The following is a 27,373-nucleotide window of genomic DNA, read 5'->3' on the forward strand; positions in this document are numbered from 1 at the left end:
CCCGCATCGGGCTCTCTGCTCAGCAGGGAGCCTGCTTCCCTTCCTCTCTCTCTGCCTGCCTCTCTGCCTACTTGTGATCTCTGTCTGTCAAATAAATAAAAAAAAAAAAAAAAAAAAAAAAGACCCTGAGTCTGCCAGCATTCATTTCATGAACCCTGTTCTCTGGTCTCCACATCCGCAGGAAATGAGGCTCTCTAGAGTTCAGGGAGCCGTGTGGGGATGAGACTCTTTGCTCCCTTCTCCATTCCTACTTCACCGAAGTAGGTTTTCATTTGTTTAACCACAGTGGTGAAAAAAAAAAATCGTCTTTAAAAAGCCATTTGGGAAATACATGAGCTGGTGGCTTATCAGTTAAAAACCCAAAGGTTGCTTCTCTGTCTGCATCCCATTTGGAACAGGCTTATTTCTATTTCAGAGCTGACTGTGAAGAGCAAGGCTCCTGTTCGACTTTCCTAGCCATCACTGAGAAAGGGAAGAACAGATTCTCCCACCGCTCGTGCCGATAAACCTAACATCTGATGTCACAGATCACCTGTTTATAAGTTATAGCTGCGACTGTTCGTGAGAAATTCCTATGGGAATAAAATGAAAAGGAATTATAGCTTCAAAGAAGGAAAGCCTAAAATGATTGTTTGTAGTCAGCAGATTTAAAATGAAGTCCTAGGGAAGAACCGACCCTCATCCCCTACTTGAGCTCTGGACCCCGTTACCTCCCACCGGCTCAGCAAATGCCCTCGACCCGTTCTTCCTGTCTGCTGTGTACTGTCGTCTTCCCTCTGGCCTCATGAGCGTTCAAACATACTGAAGTCTCTACCATCTTTAAAAATAATATTCCCTAAATCTTTCTTCCCCTTCCAGCTGCTGCGTCTCTCATGTCTACACCTGTTGTGATTTTTCTCTTTTACCTCCCACATGCCATTTGACCCAGGACCACCAAAATTCCACCTCAGGCACCCACATGACGTGCTCACGTTAACCTCTGTGCTCCCAGACCCCGGATCTCCAGCTTTCACTACCGACTAACGCTTAGCCACATTCCCCTTGGTCAAACTCCCTCCGCCTTTGCCTGCTACAGCAAAGCGCTTGGTTTTCCCCTTTTCTCTAGACACTCTTCTTTTCTTCTTTGAATATTCAACCTCACCTTTACGTATTTGCTTCTCAAATCTTATTCCTTAGCTTCTTCCCTTTTGACCCTATATCCTCCCAAGGCTTCAAATGCCCTCTACAGTCTTAAAAAACTGCCTCATTTGTTCATGCCCCGCCCTGATGACCTCTCTTCCGAGTCCCAGATCTCTAGGTTGACATGTCCAAAACAACCCTCACCATCTCCCTTTCAAGGCCCCACTCAAACCACCACACATCAGAAAACGGCCCTCTTTTTCACCCACCTGTTTATGCCAGAAACCTGAGAACCATTCCTTTCCAGCTGATAGCCAGTCTTCTCAGTTCTATCTCCAAACGCATCTCAAACCCATCTAGTCATCATCTCTGCCCCTCATCCTAGTTCAACTGTCCTCCACCCAAACGGAGGACTACAAACTCAACCTAACCACTCATTGCCCCCTTTTCCTCTTGCCTCCTCCAATCCATTCTTCACACGGCAGCCAGCGACCTTTCAAAAATACATATCTAATCACATCAGTGCCTGCTGAAAACACTTCCATGAAGCAGCATCAAGGAATGCCACGTGAGAAGTTGTTGGGGAATGGGGCACTCCTGCGGTGCCAAATACTTCACAGATCACTTATGCAAGGATTAAAATGGACCTTTTTAAGGGAAAGCAACTGTGGTTACCATCTAACTGAATGACCAAACCTGGCATCACAAATAGTAGGACATCCTGACATTATGTGCCTCCTAATCTGGTGTAAGTAAATTTCACAATATCACCCACGAAGTGTTCTTATGAAAAAATTTTAACTTATGTGTAATGGTGCCTTTCAGTCTAACTTCCAATTTGCAGAGAATGTGGAAGATAGAGGATGGGAGTTAAATACTTCCACAAGGAAACAATGAGACAAATCCAGAATGTAGGACATTTCACAAATGTAACAAAACATCAATGTTGTGAAAGAAAAACAAAGGGGGTAGAGCATAGGGGGAGGGAAGTGATCTACATTAAAACAGATGACAAAGACATAATGACCAGAAATAATACATGAGTCTTAATGGCATCCTGACTTTAAAAGTTATACATGTGTACACATTTATTCATTTGTATGCATACACACATATATAACACAAATGCATATATGTACACATATAGAAATCTATACTTACATAGGACTTTTAAAAATAATTATGGAAATTTGAATATGAAATAATTATTATTAGTGTGATTAATTTTTCTCAGTGATAATGGAACGGAGGTCATGTAAAGAAGTATCCTTGACCTAAGAAGATACAAGCCAAATTATTTAGTGGTAAAGTGTCAGGATGTCTGCAACTTACTTTTGAATGGTTTAGTCAAAAGGGAGAATATGGGGGACACCTGGGTGGCTCAGTGGGTTAAGCCTCTGCCTTCAGCTCAGGTCATGATCTCAGGGTCCTGGGATCGAGCCCCGCGTCGGGCTCTCTGCTCGACAGGGAGCCTGCATCCTCCTCTCTCTGTGTGTGCCTCTCTACCTACTTGTGATCTCTCTCTCTGTCAAATAAATAAATAAAATCTTTAAAAAAAAAAAAGAAGGGAGAATATGGGACCCATGCATGGGGAGAATGATCAAGCAAATATCATAAGTGACACAAATTAAATAAAATGTACATGAATGTTCATTCTGTTCTTGAACTTTCCTGTAATGCTTGAACATTCTAAAAATTTTTTTAAAAAGCCTTTAATGATCTTAGAACTCTGAGAATAAAATATAAAATCTTTCACAGTCTTCAAGGCCCTATATCACTTGGCTCAAGCCTACTCTTCAGCTCTCCCCCACGGGCCTCTCCTTTTGCTCACTCTACTTCAGTTACATGGTTCTTAGTTCACATACACCCTCCGAGTCTCAAATGAAATATCACTTCCTTCCCTAAACTCCCAAAACTGGTTTATGGAGGGACTTCATGCCTGAGAGAAACTGGAAAAAATGGGATGGATTATGGAGTGAGGTGGAAAAGGGGACAATTTTCAGGACTAAGACACAATGCAGCACAATGTCCTAGAGGGTAAGACCAACAGGGATAGATGAGCTGAACTAGAACGTATCTGAAGACCCTAGCATCTTCCATTAAACCTCCATTATACACTCTCATAACTTCCTAATTCCTACAATTTATCACAATTCTATTGAAATACTACGTGTGTGCTTATATAATGTCTAAATTCCAAACAGTAACTTCTGTCCTAATAAAAGTTAGGTCCGTTTTGCTCATCATTGTTATCTCCAGTACCTAGCACACATTAAGTCTCCACAAACACTGGCTTTGTGAATACCACATAATTTGGCTTTAAAGGAATACAGTTTTACTGCAAGTACTACTTAACTCAGTGGTAACTGTCCACTCCAGCTCGAGTATTTAAAAAGGCTATTAGATTTCATTATTAGAGTTGACTGTTTAGACAATGACAAGACACTAATAACTGCATGTCAAGCTTTGGTTGTTAGCTCAGTAAGTTATAGATTGATTCTTAGAGCAGCTAGATACATAGCTTTAGAACCCAAATTTATCAGTAAGCCTGACGCAGAAAGCATCCCTATAATATGATGCCATTTGCTAAAAGATGGAGCAGGTGAAAATGCGGATCAATTACATATGAATCTATCCCCCTTTTAAAATCCAGAAATAATTACTGGAACAATAACCCTGCTGACTGTTGACCGTGGCTTCTTTAATACAAACAGCAAATGTATAAAACTGCAGTGGAGAAGATAATTTGGTATATAAATATCCATCTGATCACATATGTAATATCGTATATTTTAAGTATACTTTCAGGACCCTTATGGCTAAACAATGACTACATTTTTTACAGAAGTCAGTATAACTGAATGAATTGATAAATACAATCTTGAATCTACCTGTATGGTTGGTAAAAACGCACAGGGTCAGGTGTTTGGATAAGTTCTTTTGGTCTTGAAGATCATCACATCCAAAGTTTACAAGTCTAAGAACATAAAGGATAAGAAACTGAATGCATTTAAAAATTAGTTCCTTCTTTCACTTAAGGCAGTGAGCACTGCAATGTATGTCGTATGCTTGAAACTAATATCACATTGTGTGTCAACCACACTTTAATAAGAATTTTTTAAGTAAAAATAAATAAAAATTAAAGTTCCTTCATAAAGGGTAGTAACCACTATAACATACCCACAGAAGTAAAGACTTGTGCCTGAGAAATTTAAGTTGATATCTTATTTTTTTGTATAAGTAAAACAGTAACTAATACAGTGTAAAAACAGTAACAAAAAATACATAAATGGCATGGCCCTGGCAATAGAGAGAAAAAAAGAAAAACAGAAGTTGAAAGTACTAGAACTTTTTTCTAAAAGAGAGAACCGCATATACGGTTTCAAAACAAGTATAACCAAGTGTTCATATATGAAAAAATAAAGCTACTGAAACACAGAACAGTTTAGGGTTATCATGATTCTAATTCAAGAAGACTTTCGTGTCTTCTGTGAACTAGTGGGCTTGTGTCTATTTTTTCAAAAATGTTCATGTTTTCACTCAATGTAAACTAGTCTGGGGGAAGAAAAGCTCACCTTTGTAAAAGTGTAAAAAGGAAAACAGAAAAATGGTAACACAACAGACACAGCTGAGCCACACGTTGATTGATTGCAACCTGCTCTCCAATGGCAACGAGAGAAGGGGTTTGATGTTTGTTCAAATCCTTTCATTGAATCACAGAAAGAGCACTTTGATGGATCAAAAGAAATGGAAACATCCTACAGGAATAAACGGCTATGAAAATCAATATGATTGACTTTACATGAAAAACTCTGTGTTCGTGCTTGATAAAGTTGTTTATATTGCCTATAGAGAACAGAAATATCAAAGGTCTCACACACAAACACACACACAGAGAATATTGAATTGTCCTTATATCTGCATACCATACATTAGGTATAAACATAATCATTCTGCCCACAGTGTCTATAAAAATTAGCAGTAATCAATGAGTAACTTACTTAAATCCCGAGTCACTTAATGTTATATCCAAGGGTGCTTCGAACTGTCAAAAAATCATGAGAAAACAAACCAAAAAATGACATTAATTTAGCAATAATAGCTCTAAAACCCAGAGCAAGTCTGACAATGCTGTGCTTGCCTACTGATGAAAAGCCCTTTTAACCATCATTATCTTAAGATGTTATCCCCCAAATTCAGAGCACAGGGAGTCCATTGGGAATATTCTAGAGTTTACACGCAATCAGAGGCTTGGTGTATATTCATTTCTTAAAGGGCTAATACTTGACAAACTTTGCCTCAGCTTTGAATATCATAAATGGGTTATATAATACACCAATCAGGAGGGGTAGACTTTTTACAAGACACAGATGACCATGCACAGAGGGAAGGACTGGATGCCTTTAGAAGAAGAATGAGTGAGTTTTAAAAAAAAAAAAAAAGGGCAAGAGGAGTAAATGAAATTCTTATAATGCTATGATATCAATTTATATAGGACACCAGTACTAATCCTAGTGAAGAATAACATTCTCTTCATCACAGGTAAAGAGATTTAGGATTCCTCCCCACAAGACCAGCATTCCAAATGGCTTTGCCAGGAGTGACGCTAGATTTTTACTAATTAGACAATACACTCTCATTGATGTTTTACCCTTCTCTCAAATCCACCAACCTCACAAGTCTTTTTGGGTTGAGTGACTTGTAACCACTTAAAGCTATCTACTATAGACCATACCTACTACCTTCTACACGTCTTCACTCATATGCTTGTGTCTTTAATAAGAGGTATTTGATTAGCAGAAATTTCCTGTGTGCTCTTCGAATCACCTGTGTTTACTGTATTTGTCACTCATGCAAGTGACTAACACAACAAGAATGCTAAAATGCTATTTCTGATAACAGCTCTCTTTAAAAGGAGGCCATGTGTCCTAAAATTTCCTATTGCCCATCATTCTCTTGGACTTACCATTAAGTTAAACTTCCCATCAGCAGAAAACTGGATGCATTTTAAGACACTCCTTGATATCTAAAAGAGAAAAGAGAATAAATGACAAATTACAAAAAAAGAAGAAAATCAACAAAGGGCACCTGACTGGCTCAGGTGGTAGAGTGTGCAACTCGATCTTGGGGTTTTGAGTTTGAACCTCACTTGGGTTTAGACATGACTTTAAAAAAATCAAATTTAAAAAAAAAAAAAAAGATCAACAGGGGAGCCTGGGTGGCTCAGTCAGTTGGTATCTGACTCTTGGTTTTGGCTCAGGTCAAGATCTCAGGGTCGTGGGATAGATCCCCTTGTTGGGCTCTATGTTCAGTGCAGAGTCTGCTAGAGATGCTCTCTCTCCCTCTCTCTCTCTCTGTGCCCCCTTGGTGATGTGCATGCATGTGCAGGCTCTCTCTCTAAATAAACAAATAAAATATTTTTTTTAAAGATTTTATTTATTTGACAGAGAGAGTGAGTGAGCACAAGCGCTGGGGAGGGGCAGAGGAAGAAGCAGGCTCCCTGCTGAGAATGGAGCCCGATGTAGGACTAGATCCCAGGACCCTCAGATCTTGGCTTGAGCCAATGGCAGACGCTTAAGCGACTGAGCTAGCCAGGTGCCCAAATAAAACCTTTAAAAAACAATAAAAATAAAAGATCAACAAAAACATTAGTAAAAGAGAAAAGGAGAGAGAAAAGGAAGCAACCAAGAGGTAAACAGTAATGAAAATATTTCATATTTTTAGTAAACTTTCATTAACTGTTCCCATCAATGAAAATGCAGAGATTAATAAATTATAATAATGAGAATGTCCAAATTAGGTTGTTCCAGGAAAAAGGAAGCCAGTGAACTAGTTTTTACCTTCAGGTCAATGTAGTATAATCTCTGCTCTGACATATCCCATTGAGCCCAAACAAAATCCTCAGCTACCCTCTCTCTTGGGAGATGGCCAGAGTCTTTAAGTACCTAAAGAGGCATAGAGATTTTAGAGATAACCAACTATTTTAAAGGAGAATATTTCTGGATTTATGATTTTGCATATTTTATCTTTATAATACAGGTAAATATTTCCACAGTTTATTTTTAGCATTCCTCTACCCCCAACGCAAACACACGGAAAGTCTTTCCAGAAAAGACTAAAGGCATGATTTAATTACTAGCTCTTTCCACATACTCTATAACAAACTATATTATTCTTGTCCCTAGTTAGCCAGACAGGCTGAGGCTGTTGAAGGCAAAGACACACCTACCACAGATCAACACTGGGGCCAACAGAAGATTCAAAGTTTCCCATTTGGTACATAGCCTGCTCAGGTAATGTGTAGACAAAGGGGCTTTACCACCAAAGATAGCAGCTGTGGTGCCAAGGAAAGAACTCAAGCCTGGGGGTGGGGAACACTGCCCCCCAGATCGGCCGTAAGCTATGCGTTTGTCTTTGGTCATGCTTCCTACTTTTATGTCTTCCGCAGTGAGTATGGTGATACTGCCCCTCCTTCAAGACCCAACCTAGGCATGGCCTCCTGTACAAAGCCCTCCCTCACCTCCTCCCAAGGCAAAGCTCCTTGCCTCTGTATTCTTATGGTACTCTGGCATACTTCTATTACAGTTAAAGTGAACTAATGCTATAAGTCTACCCCGATGAGTATGCACTCTCCTACAACATCTTTATATTCTCAACTTCTGTTCTCAATAAGATTCTAAACTTTGGGCAATGCATCTTGTTTCTATTCTTCTGAAATGTGTTCAATTAGAACAGATTTGGGGACCCACCAATAAAGGTATATATATACTGACAAGAACATGATCATCAGAGTGAGGTCACCCAGATGCACATCTCAATTTTGTCCCTCTCTAGAGTTCCCTCATCTCTGGGAGCCTTGCTTGCTCTGTAAACATGGGGATAATTATACCACTGCCTATCTGCCACATGATGTTGTTATAAATGCATGGAACCACACACTGCCTTGAGAAGCTGTCATCTAAGCCCTTAAGGATATGGACAGTGGGGGCTCGGTCAATTAGGCATCTGACTTTTGGTTTCAGTTCAGGTTGTGATCTCAGGGTCCTGGGATCAACTCCCATGCCTGCTCTGCACTCAGTGGGTTGTCTGCTTGAGACTTTCTCTCGCTCTGCTCCTTCCCCATATATGTGTGTGCTCTCTCTTTCAAATAAATAAATAAATCTTTAAAAAAAAAAAAAAAAGAGGAACAAGAAGGAGGGCAGCGATGCTTCAGAAGAGGGCAGGCAAGGATGATGGTGTACTGTGGCCACACCGCGTTGGTCGCTGACAGGTGTCCCCTGGCCTCACTCTGCCGTAGCTTCACAGCTCCCAGCCCTTCTTCTAAGCAGCCAGCCCTCTGTCTGTCCCCATTCCTGGTCTTATTTATTTCACTGACCCTGGATTGTTTATGTGACTCTCTCCTCTAAATTCGCATTGCTGGCTTTGGGATTCTGCCTTGGTTTGTCTTCCTCTCTAGCCTCTTTTCTGACCCCGGGCCAAGCCTGGCATCTGTAGCCTGCCACAATGCCCCTAGTGGCCCAGGGTTCCAGTGACACACTTTCTAGTCATTTTCCAGCCAGGCCTCTTCATTTGAGGCTTTCAATCAGAGATATATAATGAATAAATACCATTTTCCATTTCATGTTCTTCATGTAACTTTAAAATTAAAATCTTCAGAGAAGGATTATTTTGATGCAAGCTATTTAAATATTGAAGGAAGTAATTTTTAATATCAATAATATATTATGATCTTTCATAGTCAAGAAAAAAGACAACCCAATAGAAAAGTAGACGAGGATATAACTAAGCAATTTTCAGAAAAACAAATTCACACAGCCAATGATATTAATGGAAATACCAACTAAAATAATAATGTTATCAACTTAACCCTCAACAAACTGGAAATATTTTTTAAAAAGGGCAAATGCACCTACAACTGGTATGGATAGAGGGAAGGGGTACTCTTACCCATTGCTTGTACAACTGTGAATTGTTACAAGGTTTTTTGGAAAGCAAGCTAGCAAAATCTGTTGAAATATATTAAATGCATATACTGTCAACCCAACTATCCATCCCTGAGGATTTAGCCCAAAGAAATATGTGTACCAAACACGTGAAGCTATAAAAAAAATTTTTGAGATGATTTGTAACACGAACAGATGAATAACAACAACAAAAAAATGGCAATCAAGTGAGTGTCCACCCACGGAAGAATGACTGAAACTGTGTACATCCATACCAGGGACTATTACGTACTTCTAAAAAGAATGAATTGACCTATTCTGGTTGACTTGTAGATAATGCCACAAAGTTGAATGAGGAAGGAGTGAAGGATAAACCCCTGGGTGTGTCAGGGGTGGGGATGGCAAATACACAGGTTCAGAGAAGTACATGAAAGGAAACATAATAGGTTACAGACAAAAGTTAGAGGTGAAAAGGCAAGGGAGAAGTAGAATACAAGCAATAAAAAAAAGAAAAAAGAAGACAATTGAACTATAAAACTATATGTACCTCCTCTTTTATATATATACAGATATACATATATATAAACATATAGTTATGATCCCATTTATTCTATGTATGTCTAAAAATTAGGGGGGAAAGTGTTCTATCTCCATTTAAAAACCTACAGGAATAACCCTGATATATTAAGTCAAAAGCAAAAACCAAAATGGCCAATTATTATGATTCTATTTTGGTAAAAACAACTGAATCCGCGCATGTGCACCCAACTGTGTGTACGTGTGCATGAGCAAGGTAAAGGTGCGGAAAGAGTCCCACAAGGCTGTCTTGAGTTATCTCAGGAGACTGAGTTTGGAGAGTGAGGTCAAGATAAAGGAGATAATTAACTCCTTTATACGTCTTGTATTATTCCACATGTTACAACAGCAAGTCTATAATGTGAAAGACATGAAATAAAGAAAGTAGTCTGGGTCTATAACATTACTCTATCTTTAACAGTCTCGAAATGCCACTCTGTGGGGAAAAAACTTCAAAGTAAAAGAGATTTCAAATATTTACCACTCTATTTCCATCTTCTTGGATGACTTGGATATGAAACTTTTCAATATCTTTAAAAAGAGAAACAAGAGAAAGACAGTTGAACCTTTATGAAAATCATGAGCACTTTTTTACCCCTAACAGTGGTGAACCTTGATTTATAAAGACAAAGCAGATTAATCAGCCGGTTGGAAAAACAGTATCATTACACACAGCAGTTTCATGATACAAGTGCAAAACAAAATCCAACTTTCTCCAGAATCCCTCTACTGTCTATCACTCACCCAGCATTTACTCTGCTCTTCAATATCAATAATACATAAAGCATTTCGCCCTTCCCCTCTCCTGGGTTCCCCCAAATGTTGGCCTTCCCTGCACCATCAGTCTTATTTGTAGCTAACACTGGTTCCTTTGGCCGAGTTTATCTCTAAGCACTTCCCAAATGGTCCCATTCTCTCAATAAGCAATCTAGATTTGGCCATACTTAACCTTCTGCCAATTCCAGTTACAAAAAGGTGGGATAGATAATTGGTCATGAGCATAGACACTGAACATAACCTAAGCCTCTCAGGCCTGTCCTTCCCATTACAAATCAGCAGTCCCATTTTGTATCATGAAAGATGGCTTACTAGATAAGATCCACCAGTGGATTTTGTCCCTTCTCTGCCACCTTTCCCACCCAAAATTATAAATAAACTTCATTAAAGGACATCCCATTCTTATATGCCTCCACTTGAATTTGACCAAGTATGTGTCTTCAAATTCTATCATCAAATTCTTCTGGCTTCTAATACCTTCCCCTTTCTCAATCTGAGGTAACAGACATCTTAAAAAAGGATGAACTAAAGAAGGCAAAAATGACCTCCGTAACTGTCCTACACTCTACCGTGTGACAAAAGTGGAAATCCATGTATGTAGGAGGCCATCATCCCCAGGACAGGGAAACAGAGCAGAGACAAGGGAACAAGTGGAGGCAGAAAGAAAAGCCCTCCCATAGGAGTGCTAGGTCTTAAATGGACATCAAAGGTCAGTTGGACCTTTAGGACTAGGACTGGATCTAGAAGATTCAGTCAAATCCCATACTTGACTAAGAGATGTGCCCTTCGTGTTCATATATACTGGTAAAAGATACACTTACATTTCTCTTCTGAAATCAGTAACAGATGGTTCTCTGCAAGAGGGCGACTTTCCACATGTGGGTAGAGAAACTGTAAAAAGGAAATGAATCAAAGTCATAAGCAGCAACTACCTTGCTTATACAAATATTTCAAAAGTTTCTGATCACTGCACTACTACTTACCACAGAAGGTGCTGGGAACAATAGAATAGTTGAGGCAAATCACACACACACACACATACACATACACACACACACACACACACACACACACACACATTACAGACAGAGGCAAAGAGGAAAAAGAAACACTTTCAAGAGCTCAGTTTCCAGGGGGAAATTGACGGCAGGTCTGACATAATTCATTTCCATAAGGTTAAAGTAGAAGCTATTTCTAGAGATGAGGCTCCCTATTTTGGAATACGTGATTCTGAAGCCAATCCGAAACAATATAAGTAACAGCTGTACAGAAAGTTCTTTTCCACATGCACAAAAAAAGTGATCAATACGTCTGTTTCGCAACTAAGCGTCGTATTTAATTTGACAACCCAGTAAACACAAGCTCTCCGACAACTTCCAAAGTAGTCCCCCATCCAAGAGACAAAGCACGACGTAATGCGGGACTTTCCAAGAAAGAACGGTGAGTCACAGCATGGCATGCGGTGGAGGATTTACAAGCCTCAAATAATAGAATGACTGCCCCAGGAAGAAAAGGCTTGATCCACCCCATTCCTCCTTGTCTGTGCCCTCCCATATGTGCCAGCCCCCAGGACAAAGTGGCCAGCCAGAAACACAGGCCTGATGCTACGAGCCATGATAATGAGGGAAACGGGTCCTGGGATGACTCCAGTGACTTAATTCTTTCATCATCAAAAGGGTAACTAGAAATGAGCAGTTTCATTTTGTAACATGAAAGACAGCTTACTATATAGGATCCGCCAGTGGATTTTGGTTTTTCCCTCCAACCCTCAAAGCACAATGAAAGAATATAACCCTTTTAGGTCCCTACTTTATAGTCGGCAGCCTCTCTAAAGACTAGGAAAAATTTTGACAAAAGATATTCCCTGGTGCCCTAACTTTTCATGCTGACGAAATGGAAATACAACTGGTAAATTTTTCAAATTGTCCGTTGTCAAGTTTCCTTTTTAGAATCGAGAAACAAAACATTAACTATACATCATTTCTCTACAGCAAAAAAATTCAAAATTATACAATAGATAGCAATGCAGAACTCAGCTACGAAAATAATGTAGAAACGGGGTGCCTGGGTGGCTCAATGGGTTAAAGCCTCTGCCTTCAGCTCAGGTCATGACCCCAGGGTCCTGGGATCAAGCCCCGCATTGGGCTCTCTGCTCAGCAGGGAGCCTGCTTCCTCCTCTCTCTCTGCTTACTTGTGATCTCTGTCTGTTAAATAAATAAAATCTTTAAAAAAAAAGGAAAGAAAATAATGTAGAACCTATTATGTCTTGATTTTGTGAAACTGTGCACATCAGACAGGAAACTGTGTACTGGGGTCAGGGAGCAAAGCTGAGTGACACCATACGGATAATGAAAGAGCAAACACTCAGTGCCTCATGACAAGGAGACAGTCCTACGGAAGACAATTCAGCCTCCCTTGGGACCACAGAGGTGACCAAGGCATGCTTGCTTAGGACTGTCACCTGAAGGAAGGTGCTGACAAGTTCTAAACTTTTGTCTGGTCTTTGCGTGGCCATCAGTAAGAATATGATTTTTAAAGTTCCATTTAGGTGGTGGAGGTTTTCCTTCTATGACGAGGCAGCCCTAGAGTCTGGAAATAAGACTACAGACAGACAGGCTTCAGAAAAAAAAAAAAAAGAAATCCAAGGTTTTGTTTGGATTTTGCAGTCTCAGCAGAAATCTGTATAGATTACATCATATTAGGGGAATATTTATCTTTACCACTATGGAACTAGACTCTGATGATTAATTCCAGTTGGTAGATATGTACTATAGATGGTATCTGGAACTATCTGGAAGATGCAGGGCCTGCTGGTAGGCAATTCTCAGAAGCGACCATATTGGGATCCAAGCCCCACCCACTCCTGTCCTGCTAAAGTTTCTCTCTGAAGGAGGTCGAGGCTGTACATACAGACTTGGGGATGCACTACTGGAAATCACCATGAATGTTTTGGTAAGGAAAGGGAGACAGGTTGCAGGGCAAAGCCAAACTCAGTGGACAGTGAATGGCATTTCTGTAAAGGGGAGAGGGAGGGGGCAAGGGGGTTAGAGGTTTGCCCTGGATGGAGGTTTGCGGAATTTTTCTCCCCTCAGAGGAACAGGCATGAGGAGCAGGGAGAAGGGCTAGGAACAGAGATGGGTCCACAAAACAAGGATAGGGTTTTGTTTTAAGATTTTATTTATTTATTTATTTGTCAGAGAGAGAGAGAGAGACAGCAAGAAGAGGAACACAAGCAGGGAGAGTGAGAGAGGAAGAAGCAGGCTCTCTGCTGAGCAGGGAGCCTGATGGGGGGCTTGATCCCAGGACCTTGGGCTCATGACCTGAGCCAAAGGCAGATGCACAATGACTGAGCCACCCAGGCACCCCAACAAGGACAGCTTTTACTTCATTTGGACGGGGACTTTCCCTTTGGCCTAAGGAAGCAGTCATGTGTAATGTACTATTAATTTTTTCTTTTAAATTGAGATAAAATTTGCATAGCAGAAAAATCACCTTTTTAACTGTTTTAAAATATACAATTCAGTAATTGTTAATACATTTGCACTGCTGTGCGACCACATACTTATAAAATCTCTTGCCCTTCCAGGGCTCTGATTCCCTTTAGCTGCCTCCACCCTTCAATAACATCTCCATTGCCGGACACAGCCACGGATGGAGATGCTAAGGAAGCCAAAAAGAACAGGCCAGAAAAGGGATATGGTCTGTCCCAAAGTCACCCCAGTACTGATGACAGTGTAGACACAGCAGCTTCCTGGGGTAAGAGGGAAGGTGGCCCAGGAGCTCGGCACCAGGCCCTGTCTTCAAGCAGCCATAGTTGCTGGTTATGACATGAGGGGGCAGATGGGAGAGAAGCCCCCTCCTGACCCACTGCAAGAGGGAGACCCAGAGGCTTGAGGCAGGGAGGAGGTAGGTGGGATGAGAAGCGGTGGTTCAGGTTACGCGAGGAAGTCACGCTCCAGCCCTGCACAGTCTACGGATTGCCATCAACACCACCGTGAGTGAAATACTGAACGGCGGCTCCCACAGGAAATGCAAGGATATGTGCCAACCAAGTAATACATAACCTTGTTTCATGTGCTCTGTTTTAAAGAGCTCTTATTTAATAGACATTGTTGATCCATTAGCATTGAACCCATGGGCAACAGCGCCGTAATCTCATGCCTGAATGCAGCATATCTAACCCACATATCTTCTCTATAAACCACAGCTCAGCCTTCTTGTGCTCAGGCACCCAACACAGCTCTCGGGCGCTCTGCGTGGGGAACAGTTTCAATAGTGAAATCACCAGCGAAAAGCCCCCAAATGTGAAAATCATGGCACTAAAAAGATCGTGAAAACGACACCCATTTACAGGGAGAGAGGTAAGCCGAGAAGCCGAGTGTCACCTTGGTCGGCCTCAGCTGGGTGACAAATTTTTCACCACTGCGCACATGTGTGCGGACAAGTATAAAAGCGCCATGAGTACTGACTTTGGTGTTACAAATAGACTGTGGTAAGTAGTACAACTCACAGGTTCAGAGCGTGCGAGTAATGAACAGACTATATTTGGTCCACCTGCCCCAGACACATGGTGCTTCTGGGTCCTTCCACGGAGTTGATAAAGTCGGGGATTAAGCCATTTATTCCTATTTACTCTGAACTACAGGAGTACATTACATAAACCATTTTTTAAAATTACCTTCGATGAGTGTTGAGAGTCAGCATTTTACCAAGTCAACACGTTACATGACTCACAGACAAACCATGATAAAACAGTCAGAGGAGCTAGGTTGAGTGTGATTTCTGTGTTTGCAAAGGGTGAGCGGATAATTCCAGCCAGACCCATCTACCAGATTGCTCTGAGGATTAAATGTGATAATGGCTGTGAAAACACTCGGTAAGCACCATTGCCTCCAGGTTTCACACCTTTTGATTAGCGAGATGAATGATAGCCACGCGATGAATGATAACCGCGTGCTCCGTGCTTACCTGCACCCAAATGTAGCTATCCACGGCTTTTAGAACCTTCACGTTGTTTACAGGGTGGATTTCAACCAACAAAGTTAAACACTTTGATCCTAGAAAGAAAAAGAAGCTTTTAGTAACAGAAGATCAGAATATCATTCGTCATCTTCTCCACTGCAGTCCGAACTTTAAAAGTGTAAATACGTTACCTATTGTGCTAGCTCTTCTGACGGGAAAAGTAATTTTCTTAAAATTTACTTTGACAGTTCTTAAAACCCACAAAAGATGAAGAAAACCTCATGGAGGAGAAACTGATATACATAGAGAGAGGACCAAGCTCCTGCCCATTCCTCAGCCACCTAGCACAGCCTCACAGGCCCTCTGGGCTTCTAAGTCTAAGCAAACACAACTCCATTCACCATCACTCCCAATTCTGCAGCACAAGGTCAAATAGTGCTTGTGGGTGAAAACGTAAAGATATTTCTGATGCATGACCAGGCCCCAGTTGGCAGCTGAAGAGGACAGGGGCCTGGCTTCCCTCTGGGATGGTGGTGGAGCTTAGCTGATATAGACCCACTTAGTTCCTCAGTGTCACATTGCAGTGAATGTCATAAAAGATAACAATGAGGAGGAAGTCCTTGGACACAGACTAGAACAGGATCGCCACAGATATTCACATTTAGGCCAACAGTCCCCCTTCCCCAAGATGAAACCTCAGACAAGGAGTTGCCTGAGAGCTGAGTTCTTACAAAGACCAATATTCTCAGGGGCTTTCTCAAGGCTTTTGAATAAAAATGCACAATTTCAGGACAGCACAGCAGCCTGGAATTGAGTCAATGCCGATTTTCACTATTTAAGAAACTAACCTGGCAGCAAATAAAGGCAAAGAATTGAAAACAATTCCTGTGATGTGGTCTTAGGATGGCAAGCACTGGATAGCTTTGTAAACATGCCTTTGAGGTAAAGGTGAGGAGCATTGGTTAATCTACTTGATAACTCAAAAAGGAAAAAAAAAATGTCTCTAGGAATAAGAAAGACATTGGTGTCAGAGTGCCTGGGTGGCTTGGTGGGTCGAGCATCTGACTCTTGATTTCGGCTCAGGTCAGGGTCTCGGGGTCATGAGATTGAGCCCTGCATCGGGCTCCATGCTCAGTAGGGAGTCTGCTTGAGATTCTTTCCCCCACCTTCTCCCTTCCCCTCTGCTGCTTTCCCCACTCACAGGTGCTTGTTCTCTCTCCCTCTAATAAATAAATAAAATCTTTTTTTAAAAAAAGATATTAGTGTCAAAGATGCTTGAGAAGAAAAACAGAAATGCTTTGTGAAATGTGAGAATGAGAAAAAAAAGCAATTTTCCTTATTATGTTATTTTACGTTGTGTAAATAATTAAATTAATAATTCCAGTTACTATATTAAGTAGTACAAGCTGACATTTGGCTATTTAATGTCTTCCCCTAAAAGTTTATATATCCCAATTTGGAAAAAAAAATTTTTACAGGACAGGCAGGGGAAACTCCTCGGAGGAGGAGTAAAAGAATTTAGACTTTTTGCTAGTGAACTTGATAACCAGCTATCAGCTAAATTCACTTGACTTTAAAATGGGAGGATTTTCAAGAACAGAAGCCATCTTCCTACACTGATTTTTCCCTTTTGGGAGGGCAGCCCAGACACCTTAACTAATAAGCATAATGATAAGAGTAATCATGCAAACAGGAATTTCTCTCAGTAACATACCATGTGCTTTCATGGTGTTATATGACATACTCTGGATTAGGACTCTAGAGACATCTGTTCCAGTTTACACTCTGCTGCTAACCTAACAGAGACTTTTCAGAAAGGACAAAGTATTCCTAGGCTTCCGAGCCCTGTTATTAAAAAAGACAAAAACTAGTGAATCAGATCACTTCTACAACCACTGTCAGTCATGAAAGTCCATGATTCCAAGAAGTGCTTAAAGTCTTAGGAAGTTCAAGAATCCAGATGTCAGAGGAGCCTGGGAGGGCATCAGCATAGGGTATGGTAGATCCAGATAGGCTGTGGATATCACAAAAACTAGAGACAGCAGGAGCAAAAGTGACAATTTGGAAGGATCTTGAGGGCACGTCACTAAGTGAAATCAGAGAAGGACAAATACCGTATCATTTGTCTAATGTGTGGGCTCCTAGAAAGAGGAAAGAAATCCCCAAGCTCATAGATACAGAAAACAAACTGGCAGTTACAAGAGGTGAGGGTGGAGAATGGAAGAAACAAGTGCACTGCTTTGTTTTTTTAGTTTAAATAAATTGAACAAAAATAAAAAAAATAAAAGCCTAAGGGTGGGCATGGCATGGGAGGGTAGAGGGTGGGCAAAAGAATCTGGTCTGATGCAAGTGAAGACGCATGATGCCAAGGTTGGAAGAGTCTAGCAGGGTCTGGATTAGAAGCAGCTCTGGTTCCTGGAGCTCCTGAACCAAACCACAGCTCCATGGAACATCCGCTGCTCTTGACTATAATGGCGCAAGGGCCTCGGGAGTCTCGAGGGAGTGGGGCCCAGCACATGTGGCCACCCCCATAGCTGCCTAGCGGGCTGGCACTGTGCCTGAGGCAAATGCGACTCCATGGGGGGGTGAAGGGGGCAGCTAGGTCCTGTTCTTCTTCCTTTATCTTTTTTTCTTTTAAGTAAGCTCTATGCCCAACATGGGGCTTGAACTCACAACCCTGAGATCAGAAGCTGCGTGTTCTACTGACTGAGCCTGCCAGGCACCTCCTCTTTTACTACTTCCTAAACTAAACATTAATCTGCCACAGCCAAGAAGAGAAGCACTATGGATAAAAACTGTGTTGCCAAGTTTGTGGACCAAAGGACCCTATCTTGTTCATGTGGAAGATGTTACAGTTTGTCTCAGTTGCAACGGAAAAATCTCATTATAAGCAACAGAGCGTTAAACATTACCTCCAGGCAAACTACGCTTTATAATCGAATGGCTTTTCGGATCATTCATGGGCAGATAAAATAAGGCTTTCCAAAATATTTGTTCAAAGGATAAAATGCCATAATAAAGTCTACAGTGCTTTCTGGTCACATCATTTCTGAACTCTTAACTGAACAAAGGCCTTGTAGGGTCTCTATGATCTGCCTATACTTCAGCCCTGTTTTCCTCTGGCCTCAGTTCCTACCACTCTGCCCCTTTTTCGTTCAGCCTCATTGACCTCCTGGCTATCCTTATCAGCAAGTCCACCAAGTACACTCTGGCCCCAGGACCTTTGTGCTGGTGTTTTCCGTGTCAGAAATGTGCCTTCCCCACAGCCGTGCGCTTGCTCCCTCCCTTCATTCAGATCTGTTTAAACACTCTCCTAACAGTGCTTCCTAGGATCATCCCTCAAATAAACTAACTGCATTCAGATGCTTGCCTCAGACTCTACTTAGAGGGAAAACCCAAACTAAGACAAGAGGGCTATGGTGTGAGGGAGCGGGGAGCGTGAAACAGGAAGGAGAACCCTCCAGCAAGCGGGACCTTATCAAATTCGTGACCACCTTGGGACTTGAGCTGCATGGAGGACACCTCAGAATTATCCACTTCCGGGATGGAAAGGGGAGTATTTATCCTTCCGCTCGCCTTGCCCCCTCATTGGTCACGGCTTGTCCTATTGGGAATCCTTCCCAGCCACACTTCAGGCTGCACACACACAGATAGTGAATATTTTCCCACGGGCTCTGGGCAAAAAAGCAAGAAGCAGGCCGAGCAGCAGAGTTAAGGTGCTGTCTGTCAAATTCAGTCTGGGCAGCGCGGGTTCTCACTGCAGCAGCTGGCCTGAAAGGTGAACTGACAAGATAGAAAGCATCAGGAAGCCAATACAATACACCTAAAGACATTCCTTCTAGTATGCTGAAAGACGTGATCAGATAATCTCACTGGAGGGGCATCAAACATTAAAGACTGAGTTAGCAGACCTGAAAGGGATTTTTTTCTTTTTTTTAAGATTTAATGATTTTAGAGAGAAAGAGAGAGCTGAAGAGAGGGGTAGAAGGAGAGGGAGAGCACCTCAAACAGACTTCCCGCTGAGCATGGAGCCCGACATGGGGCTCTTGATCCCGAGGTCATAACCCGAGCCAAAACCAAGAGTCAGATGCTTAAATGACTGAGCCACCCAGGCGCCCCCTGAATAGGATTTAATTTAATAAAACTTATAATGAAGTTCATCTGAAAGCATATTTTATTTTTTTTAAAAGATGTTATTTATTTGCAAGAGAAAGAGAGCATGAGTGAGGGGAGGGGCATTGGGAGAGGGAAAAGCAGACTCCCCACTGAGCAGCAAGCCTGATGTAGGGCTCAATCCCAGAACCCTGGGACCTTGACATGAGCCGATGGCAGATGCTTAGCTGACTGAGCCATGCAGGCGCCCCTGAATACCTTTTATAGCATACATAATCGTCACTGTTCTGCATGACAATCAGGCATAGCTGGTAAACATCATGTAAAGAATATAGGTTCCGGGGTGCCTGGGTGGCTCAGCGGGTTAAAGCCTTTGCCTTCGGCTTGGGTCATAATCCCAGGGTCCTGGGATCCAGCCCTGCATCGGGCTCTCTGCTCAGTGGGGAGCCTGCTTCCTCCTCTCTCTCTGCCTGCTTCTCAGCCTAGTTGTGATCTCTCTGTCAAATAAATAAATAAAATCTTTAAAAAAAAGAAAAAAGAATATAGGTTCCACTGGGTTTGCCAGCAAAATAAAGATTTCCTGAGGCTAAAAGAAATAAGGGCCAAAAAGGCCTGAGCAGAATTTCTTAAAAATATTTGAGCCAACATTTAAAAATTAAAGTTTTACACAAAAGTTCATACTTCCCTTGGTAAATTGAAAAGCTGGTCCCCTGGGGTTAGAGCCCTCCTCTGAAGATGGGACCAAGCTCCATGGCGTACCCCCACCGACCCCTGAGTCCCCAGAGCTCACCGTGAGGGCACCTGCTACTCCTCTCTCGTATGCAGAGTGCCTCACCCACTGCAGGCGCTCACTTGTTGAGCTCTGGACAGATGGATGACACAAAATGTTAAAAAGGAGGGAATATCACATAGATAATAAACTACAGAGTGGGTCCTGGCAAATGAGAATTTTTATTTAGAATTGATGGTCTATTCACAGTGTATTAGTATGGGTTAACAGCTCATCAGATTTTTAAAAAAAAATGATATTCTTGAAGGAATATGAACCCCTTCCCAGCCCTTTTTACACCACCTTCTGATCACAGGGTTCTAGTATGTTCTCAGTGTTTATTTGTCTGCAGGTGCTAACTGCCTTTTCAATACCTCTACTATTCACTGCACATTATATTCTGTATTCTCTTGTTTACTTGAGAAAAAATTGCAGAACATTTTCATGCTTGACATGACCTTTGCCTTTTTATTCAGAGATAAAGCTATTTGTAAAGTTGCTTGTAATTTGACTTAGTAGTGAATAAATCTTCATCTTTCAACAGGCACTAAAAAAATAGAATGTCATACCTGGTTGAAGCTCATTCTTTCTTCCTTCTTTAGTAAAATGAACTAAACTTGCCGCTAGTGGAAAAAGAAAAAAAAAAAATCATCCATTAGCAAATGATCCACACAGTGGCTGGTTAAAATCTACCACTTTATACCTGAAGTAAGTGAGTGCTCAAAGGATCTGTCAGTGGAAGATTAAGGTAACGCAGAAAGCATTCTTTTTTTTGTAAGTAGACTCCACAGATTTTTTAGTTCAAAATTAACCTCCCAAGAGCATCTTTTCCCAGAAAATCATTGTCGTAGAATAGTCAAATATTGCAAAAGTCCAAACTCAACAAATGTAGTTTAGTTCTTGACATGTAGCAATAAAAGAGTTCAACTTACCAAGCAAAGTTCTCTCACTGTTGACAGAGCAACTGACAACGTGCAAGTCTTTCTCAAATGTATAGAGATGCTATGAAAACAAAATGATTTTTTAAATTTGGGAGTTTTGTATTAAAGAACAATTTTAGAATTCAAATTCCCAGTTATCATGGTGGCTTCATGGCGGCCAGACATTTTAGTAAAGAACCATCAATTAACCAGTTTATCCATACTGAGAAGTTCCAGATTATTTTTTTAAGAGAAAAGTTTGCAACTGTAGGCCATAGGAGGCCCTGAAGCTTAACCATGAGGCAACTTGGCTTAGAGGTTAAAAGCCTAGACCTTGGAGCCAGGCTGGACGTAGGATCAATTTCTGGTTGTGCTACTTGCTGGCTGTGTGACTAAGGACAAGTTGTTGTTGTTGTTCTTTTTTTCTTTTTTAAGATTTTATTTATTTTTTTTGAGAAAGAGAGACCACAAGCAAGTGGAGGGGCAGAGGGAGAGGGAGAAGCGGACTCCCTACTGAGCAGGGAGTCTAACACAGGGCTCCATCTCAGGACCCTGGGATCACAACCTCAGCCAAAGGTAGACGCTTAACCGACTGGGCCACCCAGGCACCCCTGGACAAGTTATTCAATCTTTCTAATCTTCCATCGGTAAAATAAAAATCACAATACCTATTTCATGAAATCTTTAGAAGGATCGACTGAGATAATCCATACAAAGCACTTATACAATGCCTGTCACCCGTAATAAGCCCTCAGAAGTCAGCTATTATAATTATTGAGAAAGTAAAGTTTTAATCAAGTTACCTAACTATGATAACATTTAACTATGTCTAAAAGACTATCACAAGTGCATCTACTGTAAGACTCTAATATTCAGAGCCTTGGCAAAGTAATCTTCTATTTTTACTTACTCTTTTAAAAATTTTCTTGCTGTTTGAAACGTTGCAAGATTCCATTTCCTTATTAAATATTAAAGAAAATGAAAATGGTCATGCAGGAGGATATGATATGCAAATTGAGGAAATGAAGACAATTGCAGTTATATTAGGCAAACTCCCTTACAATACCCTCAGAGGGTAAGAAAAGATCAAGAGTCTTAGACCTCAGTAGAGACCAGGCTACGAGAAACAACATGCAGCAGGAGTATTAGGAAGGTAATTAATACTTGCAGATTTGCAAAAGCACTGAGAACACACTAGAATCCTATGGCTAGAAGCTGATGAAAAATGTTGTCACGAAATGCTTGATTAGAAAAAGTGAACTTCGAATGAATAAGGAGGCTCTCAATTCATGTGAGACACATTTTGGTTTCCCTTGACTCTTGCTCTGAGAGATTCTAATCTGCAAGTAAGAAGAACCATGAATGCATACACTTAACTTTTAGTGTTTTACTCTTTTAATTATAAAATAACAAACATAGTCTCAGTGTTTAAAACATGCAAATACCACCAAATAAAAAAATCAAAGCTCTTTGCTATGCTCCTCCATATGAACTCCCTTCCAAAAGGAAACATGCTTGTAATTGACTCTGTAGCCTTCCAGATCTTTTTATTATATATTTATGTTTTCTCACAAGTTTTAAAAAACATAAATGAAATGTATTATTCTGGCAATTTGTTTTGTTTTGTTTTCATATAACAGTATGTTTTGGAGAAACTTCTGTGCCAGTATATGTTCACAGACTTCTTACTCTCTTAATGTAAGTTGTTTGTACATAGGCACAAAATGAATCCTTCACATTTGCACCAAGAATTAGATAAGACCTGTCTCATCAACCAATGTTTTATGTGTGTGGTGTGGGGAAAAATTAAGGAAAGGAAGCTGGGTTCTATACCTGGATCTTTGAGAAGAAAGAGAAGTGAAATTTAAGGAGAAACAGAACTCAGAGCCAGAGGTCATTATGAGACCCTAACCTTCTGGGAGCATGCAAATCTCAGGAAGTTACTGGACTTCCTACATTCCTACAGAATACCGGATAACTGATTTGAGCCAATTTTGCTTAAATCTCCAAGGACTAAGAAACTTCTGATTACGTTTTGGTCCAGAAGTCCTTGCACTTCATTTACTTATTTATTTTTATTTTTTATTTATTTTTTTTTTTTTAAAGATTTTTATTTATTTATTTGACAGACAGAAATCACAAGTAGGCGGAGAGGCAGGCAGAGAGAGAGAAGAGGAAGCAGGCTCCCCGCTAAGCAAAGAGCCCGATGCGGGGCTCGATCCCAGGTCCTGGGATCACGACCTGAGCTGAAGGCAGAGGCTTTAACCCACTGAGCCACCCAGGCGCCCCTACTTATTTATTTTTAAAGATAATGGCACCAAGAGATGGTAAAAGAGAGAAAGAAGACAAAGAAATAAAAACTAAATTTTTGAAAATGAAATGAGAATCTGTAAAAGGAAAAGGAGGCAGAAAGAAGAAAAAAAACTCTAAAAGCAATAACTAATGAATAATCTATGATTTACGGTGATTTTTACCTCATTTTGTCTGGTTCGGCAGTCATATAATCCAAAGAAGACATTTCCCTTATCATCCTTTAAAAAAGTAACCAGATATTTATTATATATCATTGTTAAGGAAGTTAGGATGTTACTCTTAAACCTGCAATAATTCAATCAATATTAGCAATAAGCACTCTAAAGGTAGCATGTCAGAAAGGGACTAAACATTTTTCAGCTAGTAATATGAGCCCAAAGAATGAAATGGATTCAGAGCATACAGCTCTGTGAATCTGGGGGACACTGTCTAGGAGGTAGTAGAGTATGGCAAAGGAGCGAATGTTTTTGTACTTCCATTTATTTCTTCAAGGCAATATATAAGATAGAGATTGGGAGTGGCTAAAACAAGTCCACGATATTCCTGTAAATAAAACTTTTTGAATCATACCATTCTTTAAATGCAGCACACTTGTAGAAGACAGTTTAAACTAATTTTTTAAAAAGATTTTATTTATGTAAGTAATCTCTATATCCAACACGGGGCTCAAACTCACAACCCCAAGATCAAGAGTCTCATGCTCCACTGACTGGGCCAGCCAGATGCCCCAACTTAAAATAACATTTGAGCAAATAAATTAGTTAATAAATAAATACAGTAGTACATCTGTGCAAAGCAAGCTGGCTACTGAAATTATTCTTTCATGTTTCCCTACCACAGTAAAGTTACCGGTAAAGTTAAATTTTTATTCCTTAGAACACTTAATATTGAAAACACTTTAAGCAATGATGCCTCAAAAGTCTGAGCATTCTTATGTCTAAACAGATCATGTTGAGTAATCCTATTTAATACTTTCTCAAAGATAAAATCTTACATATTAATTAGGTTTAAATGTTTCACTTGGCATTTTTTCTCCTGCAAAGTGGAACTGTCCATTTACTCAAAAAAATCTGAGCACTGAGTCTGAGTGTCAGACATTGTGCACAATTTTTATTAAAAAAAAAAAAAAATTCCGTTAAGACTGAATTCCAATCACCTTATTTAATTTCACAAAATAAAAAAGTCGCATTAAAGATCAAATGCCAACAATCTTATTCATTACCCCTCAGTAAGATATAGCATAAAATTCTATTTTAAAAAAGACCATAAATAGTTAAAATAGTAAATTCTACATTACATATATCTTACCACAACTAAAAAAAAAGAGAATATAGACATACCTTGTAGGTATAAATAATATTTCCATTTCTTTCAACATTTAGTATACGTAAGCTCTCATAATTATTTTCCAAAACACCTAAAATGATAAGGGAATAACAGCAAGTTAATATTTAACGGGGAATTTTTTTTTTTTTTTTAAGAGAGTGAGCACACACATGAGCAGGGAAGAGGGGCAGAGGGTGAGGGAAAGAGAGAATCTCAAGCAGGAGCCACAACCAGCACGGAGCCCAACCAGGGCTCAACCTCATGAACCTGAGGTCATGACCTAAGCCAAAATCAAAGTCAGATGCTTAATTAACTGAGCCACTCAGGGCCCCCAACAGGGACTGTTTAAAAAAACATATCTAACAAGTAAAAGCCAAGTAAAAAAGAACACATACTGATGATTCCATTATACAGAGTTCTAAAATAGGCAAACTAATCTATTGTGTAAGAGGTCAGAATAGTTGTGACCTTTAGGGAAGAGGAGAGGACTAGTGATTGGGAGGTATGTGTAGGGAGGCCTTCCAAGGAGCTGCTAATGCTGCATGTGTTGTATACTGATATATTTATTTGGCAATAACTAAATGAGCTTTACACTCTCAACCTACATACTTTGCTGTGTATATCTTACACTTCAATAAAGTATCTATTAGTTTTTGCCATATGTATTTTGAAGCTATGTTGTTAGAGGCATAAGAATTGAGAACTGTTATTACTTCCTGGTGGATTAACCTATCAGGAACTCAGGGGAACTGCCTGGTGTCCCAGCAGTCGATTAAAGCAACAAGGTGAAAAAGCAAGTAACAGTCAAGCCTGTTATCAGTCAGCTGTGATAGTATAAGCAAGAGTCCATATCAGAGAAAGCACCAACTTCCCAGTTCACTTCTCCCCATAGAACGACATGCTAGTCGGGGGTAGGTAGATCAGGCGGAGAGGTGGGGAATCTCTCATTGCTGAACAAACGCCCTCAACAAAAGACTCCTACAGTGTTGAGGCCTCTGTGGCTCAGGGCAGGGAGAGGGAGAAGAGCTAAGAGTGGAAAAGTACTGAGTGAAAGTGGAGAAAAAGATAACTTCAAGGTTCCCCTCCTTTTCCTACGGAGGTAGTATCAACAGAGGTACCTAAGGAGGGTCTCTACTGATGGTTCCTGATATGAGGCCTCTGAAGGAAGGTTCTTGGGCTGAGGATACAGCTCTGGATATGAAGACGTCCAGCCAGGGGGGCCTGAGTCTTAACTATAACTCCCTTCAGGAACTGCAGCGCACTGGCTAGGCACCAAGTCTGGTTTGGGGAGGGCAGCTTCCCCCCCAGGAGGCCTGCCACGTAAAGTTTTTGCAGTTGCTTAGGGTTGCACATAAAAAAAATCATGCATGCTTTTTAACCAGGAGCTGGACGAGTTAACCTTTTTACTATAAAAGGTCCTTTATCTTTAATATTTTTGATTTTACGTTTACTTTGTCTGCTATCAGTATAGCAACATCAGCTTTCATTTGGTTAGCATTTACATAATTTTTTTTCTATCCTTTTATTATTACTCTTCCTGTGTCCTTATACCTAAGATATGTAGTCTTACAAGCAATATCCTTTAGAGTAGGTAGGTAGTCCACTTACATTTAATCGCTGATATTTGGGGTTTGGATCAATCACATTTGTATACAATGTGTACACATTTGTATACAATGTGTAACAAAATACATTGTATACAATGTATACACAAAAAATAAGTCACAATTTATTTTTTATGTGACTCAATTGTTTTAGTCTTTCCTTGCCTTCTTCTGGATGAATAAAAAATCTACTATTTCATTCTCCTACTTATTATCAGTTATATATTCTTTTCTATTCTTTCATTAGTCACCCCAAAGATTACAATACAATTCCTTGACTTGCTAAGTTTTCATATTATACGATGCCAAGAAATGTGAAGGAACTGAAACTCTCAAACACTGTTAACAGGAATGTAAATTGGAAAACTCGTAGCTACTGAAGCTGAACATATATGCAGTGGAAATATACACATATTTCAGCAAATGACACATGTAATTTCTATAGCACTATGATTCATAGTAGCCCAATCTGGAAATCCAAAATATTCATCAAGTAAAAAGAATGAATAAATTGTGGGATATCAAACAATGGATTGTACAACAATCATAATAAATAACTCGCTGTAACATACGATATAAATAATAGCCCAAAAGCCCAGTGAGTTCCCCCCTCCTAAGAAAGGAATAAACTATATGATTTAATTTATGCACAAGTTTCAAAACCAGGCGAAATGAATCTATGATGCTAGATGAATGATTGCTGGAAAGGAACATGAAGGGGAACTTTGCGGTTCTATTAATGTTCTCTTTCCCGCTCTGAGTGCTAGTTACATGGGTGTGTTTCACTTTGTGAAAATCAACCAAGCTGTGCGTTTATGATTTGTGTACTTTTCTGTATGAAAGCCATACTTTAACTCAAAGAGAGAAAGATTCTTTACACAAAACATTTAACTTGAAAGTTAATTGACCATCATGTTTCAGCTAAAATTTTAGTATATTCCTCTCAATTCT

The 27,373-nt window shown here is 40.3% G+C and overlaps 1 protein-coding gene across 5 annotated transcripts in view; it reads right to left on the reverse strand.

Annotated features, from left to right (window-relative positions):
* LOC111155263 (gamma-secretase activating protein) overlaps positions 1-27,373 on the reverse strand; it is an 84,037-nt gene that overhangs the window by 47,643 nt on the left and 9,021 nt on the right. For 3 of the 5 annotated variants that reach the window (XM_022515377.1, XM_022515375.1, XM_022515379.1), the window contains exons 2-12: positions 24,833-24,909; positions 23,654-23,710; positions 21,192-21,261; positions 20,829-20,882; positions 15,384-15,472; positions 11,237-11,306; positions 10,120-10,169; positions 6,960-7,064; positions 6,086-6,145; positions 5,121-5,164; positions 4,011-4,096 (exon numbers count right to left, since the gene is read on the reverse strand). In XM_022515377.1, coding sequence (XP_022371085.1) covers positions 4,011-4,096; positions 5,121-5,164; positions 6,086-6,145; positions 6,960-7,064; positions 10,120-10,169; positions 11,237-11,306; positions 15,384-15,472; positions 20,829-20,882; positions 21,192-21,261; positions 23,654-23,710; positions 24,833-24,909 — 762 coding nt within the window. Of the gene's footprint in view, positions 1-4,010; positions 4,097-5,120; positions 5,165-6,085; positions 6,146-6,959; positions 7,065-10,119; positions 10,170-11,236; positions 11,307-15,383; positions 15,473-20,828; positions 20,883-21,191; positions 21,262-23,653; positions 23,711-24,832; positions 24,910-27,373 lie in introns of those variants that run through there. The other 2 variants (XM_022515378.1, XM_022515380.1) reach the window with 2 other exon arrangements.

This window comes from Enhydra lutris, unplaced genomic scaffold (assembly GCF_002288905.1).
Source record: "Enhydra lutris kenyoni isolate GAN:26980312 unplaced genomic scaffold, ASM228890v2 scaffoldscaffold40, whole genome shotgun sequence".
In the NCBI taxonomy this organism is placed as follows: domain Eukaryota; kingdom Metazoa; phylum Chordata; class Mammalia; order Carnivora; family Mustelidae; genus Enhydra; species Enhydra lutris.